The sequence below is a fragment of the Procambarus clarkii genome, chromosome 36, assembly GCF_040958095.1.
Source record: "Procambarus clarkii isolate CNS0578487 chromosome 36, FALCON_Pclarkii_2.0, whole genome shotgun sequence".
NCBI lineage: Eukaryota > Metazoa > Arthropoda > Malacostraca > Decapoda > Cambaridae > Procambarus > Procambarus clarkii.
In genome coordinates this window covers 22,905,158-22,909,358 of record NC_091185.1, presented here as the reverse complement: position 1 = coordinate 22,909,358, position 4,201 = coordinate 22,905,158, and the positions used below count along the sequence as shown (strand labels likewise).

Genomic DNA, 4,201 nt, shown 5'->3' with positions numbered 1-4,201 from the left:
AAAAAAATGAAAATAAATTTGGGATTTTTTTTCAACAACAGTAAGTTAAGGGTCCTCTGATAGGTTAGGTGGGCAGGAAATTCTCATAAAGTTTCAAAGCGTTATGAAAAACGTTAATTTAAAGTGTCCTCTCATAACCTCTGCGCGTACGCCGGACGACTCAAACAGAAAACGTAACAGAACGTCACTTTTGTGAGTCGATTTCATTTCAAATTACGTCGAAATTTAGCCATATCGCTCATACGAGCCAAAAGTGACGTTATTTTTTAAGAGGACGGGTTGCCTACTTGCCGGTGGCAGTTCCTGCTTGCCGGTGGCAGCTCCTGCTTGCCAGTGGGACCTCCTGCTTGCCGGTGGCAGCACCTGCTTGCCAGTGGGACCTCCTGCTTGCCGGTGGCAGCACCTGCTTGCCAGTGGGACCTCCTGATTGCCGGTGGCAGCTCCTGCTTCTCAGGCATCTCTATAATAAATGTTCCGTATCACCCATCAACATGTCTTCATCAAAGTACCAGACATATTGTGAGGAGACAACTCACCGTCAAAGTTGGGGAGACACTTGGGCACCGCCGGGACGTAGCTGCAGTACCGGAAGGTCTGGAAATACCTGGAAAATATACATTTGTATTATTACTGGGGATAAATACTGTCACGGTGAGTCTGACTATAGTAATGGTGAGTCTGACTAGAGTAATGGTGTCTGACTACAGTAATGGTGAGTCTGACTAGAGTAATGGTGAGTCTGACTATAGTAATGGTGTCTGACTACAGTAATGGTGAGTCTGACTACAGTAATGATGAGTCTGACTACAGTAATGGTGAGTCTGACTACAGTAATGATGAGTCTGACTATAGTAATGATGAGTCTGACTACAGTAATGATGAGTCTGACTATAGTAATGATGAGTCTGACTATAGTAATGGTGAGTCTGACTATAGTAATGATGAGTCTGACTACAGTAATGGTGAGTCTGACTATAGTAATGGTGAGTCTGACTATAGTAATGATGAGTCTGACTACAGTAATGATGAGTCTGACTACAGTAATGGTGAGTCTGACTATAGTAATGATGAGTCTGACTACAGTAATGATGAGTCTGACTTCAATAATGATGAGTCTGAAAACAGAAATGATGAGTCTGAAAACAGTAATGATGAGTCTGACTACAGTAATGATGAGTCTGAAAACAGTAATGGTGAGTCTGACTACTGTGATGGTGAGTCTGACTGCAGTAATGATGAGTCTGACTACTGTGATGGTGAGTCTGACTAAAGTAATGATGAGTGATTACAGTACTGATGAGTGTGACTACTGTTATGGTGAGTCTGAATACTGTGATGGTGAGTCTGACTACAGTAATGATGAGTCTGACTACTGTGATGGTGAGTCTGACTACAGTAATGATGAGTCTGACTACAGTAATGATGAGTCTGACTACAGTAATGATGAGTCTGACTACAGTAATGATGAGTCTGACTACTGTTATGGTGAGTCTGAATACTGTGATGGTGAATCTGACTACAGTAATGATGAGTCTGATTACAGTACTGATGAGTCTGACTACTGTTACGGTGAGTCTGACTACTATGATGGTGAGTCTGACTACAGTACTGAAGAGTCTGACTACAGTACTGAAGAGTCTGACTACAGTAATGATGAGTCTGACTACTGTTATGGTGATTCTGACTACAGTAATGATGAGTCTGACTACAGTAGTGATGAGTCTGATTACAGTACTGATGAGTCTGACTACTGTTACGGTGAGTCTGACTGCTATGATGGTGAGTCTGACTACTATGATGGTGAGTCTGACTACAGTACTGATGAGTCTGACTGCTGTGATGGTGAGTCTGACTTCAATAATAATGAGTCTGACTACAGTAAAGGTGAATCAGACTACAGTGATGGTGAGTCTGACTACAGTGATGGTGAGTCTGACTACAGTAATAATGAGTCTGACTACAGTAGTGATGAGCTTGACTACAGTTATGGTGAGTCTGACTACAGTTATGGTGAGTCTGACTACTGTGATGGTGAGTCTGACTACTGTGATGGTGAGTCTGACTACTGTGATGGTGAGTCTGACTACTGTGATGGTGAGTCTGACTACTGTGATGGTGAGTCTGACTACTGTGATGGTGAGTCTGACTACTGTGATGGTGAGTCTGACTACTGTGATGGTGAGTCTGACTACTGTGATGGTGAGTCTGACTACTGTGATGGTGAGTCTGACTACTGTGATGGTGAGTCTGACTACGGTAATGACTATAGTCCATGCATACTAGACTAGATGTCTAGTCCATGATTTAATAAAAAAAAAACATTTTCATCACAGAGCACAACATGTATACATAATATACAACAAGTTTACAATATTCAGACACTCACTTATTATAAGTAATCATGATGAGAATTCTTTTCATTAATATTATTTATCGAGGCTCCAGCAGTTGCCAAATAACAAAATATAACTAACAGAAAGGGTGTATTTAAGGTTTAATTAGAAACAATTTTTAACACAACATGGCCAAATGAAGAGTTCTTTAACTACAAAGTTTTCACGATGTTTCACGAGGATAAACCTATGTTCCACGTTATTAGCCCGATATATATATATATATATATATATATATATATATATATATATATATATATATATATATATATATATATATATATATATATATATATATATATATATATATATATATATATATGTCGTACCTAGTAGCCAGAACGCACTTCTCAGCCTACTATGCAAGGCCCGATTTGCCTAATAAGCCAAGTTTTCCTGAATTAATTGTTTTTCGACTACCTAACCTACCTAACCTAACGTTTTCGGCTACCTAACCTAACCTAACCTATGAAGATAGGTTAGGTTAGGTTAGGTAGGGTTGGTTAGGTTCGGTCATATATCTACGTTAATTTTAACTCCAATAAAAAAAAATTGACCTCATACATAATGAAATGGGTAGCTTTATCATTTCATAAGAAAAAAATTTGAGAAAATATATATATTCAGGAAAACTTGGCTTATTAGGCAAATCGGGCCTTGCATATTACGCTGAGAAGTGCGTTCTGGCTACTAGGTACGACATATATATATATATATATATATATATATATATATATATATATATATATATATATATATATATATATATATATATATATATATATATATATAATTATTATATATATATGTTGTACCTAGTAGCCAGAACGTCGTACTCGGCCTGCTATGCAAGGCCCGATTTGCCTAATAAACCAAGTTTTCATGAATTAGTATATTTTCTCTATTTTTTCTCATGAAATGATAAAGCTACCCATTTTCATTATGTATGAGGTCAATTTTTTCTATTGAAGTTAAAATTAACGTAGATATATGACCGAACCTAACCAACCCTACCTAACCTAACCTAACCTATCTTTATAGGTTAGGTTAGGTTGGGTAGCCGAAAAAGTTAGGTTAGGTCAGGTTAGGTAGGTTAGGTAGTCGAAAAACAATTATTTCATGAAAACTTGGCTTGTTAGGCAAATCGGGCCCTGCATAGTAGGCCTACTATGCAAGGCCCGATTTGCTTAATAGGCCGAGTGATTTTCTTTATTTTCAATAAATTGTTTCCTATTTGTTTATTTGAATTATTATTATTATATAATATTAGGGACATAAATTATTGACTTAACTATGTTAGATTAGGTTAAAATAGGTTAGGTTAGGTTAGGTAGGGTTGGGTAGGTTTAGGTTAGGTTAGGTAGGGTTGGGTAGGTTAGGTTAGGTTAGGTTAGGTTAGGTAGAGTTGGGTAGGTTTAGGTTAGGTTAGGTTAGATTAGGTTAGGTAGGGTTGGGTAGGTTTAGGTTAGGTTAGGTTAGGTTAGGTTAGGTCGGGTTGGGTAGGTTTACACCATATATCTACATTAGGTTTAACTCAATATAAAAAAAAATAGTTCTTTCACAATGAAATAGATAGATTTATCATTTCATAACAAAAAAAGGATTTTTTTTTATTAAATTCAAGAAAACTTGGCTTAATAGGCAAATCGTGTCTTGCATAGTAGGCCGAGTAGTGCGTTCTGGCTACTAGGTACAACATATATATATATATATATATATATATATATATATATATATATATATATATATATATATATATATATATATATATATATATATATATATACATATATATATATGTCGTACCT

The 4,201-nt window shown here is 36.6% G+C and overlaps 2 protein-coding genes across 2 annotated transcripts; both read left to right on the top strand.

Moving 5' to 3' along the window:
* The first annotated feature begins 730 nt into the window (after positions 1-730).
* LOC123756224 (dentin sialophosphoprotein-like) lies at positions 731-1,270 on the top strand. The gene has a single exon (XM_069336683.1). The coding sequence runs from the start codon at positions 731-733 to the stop codon at positions 1,268-1,270; it is 540 nt and encodes a 179-aa protein (XP_069192784.1).
* A 7-nt stretch (positions 1,271-1,277) lies between these two features.
* On the top strand, positions 1,278-2,288 carry LOC138371679 (dentin sialophosphoprotein-like). Its single transcript, XM_069336682.1, has one exon. The coding sequence runs from the start codon at positions 1,278-1,280 to the stop codon at positions 2,286-2,288; it is 1,011 nt and encodes a 336-aa protein (XP_069192783.1).
* Positions 2,289-4,201: the final 1,913 nt, after the last annotated feature.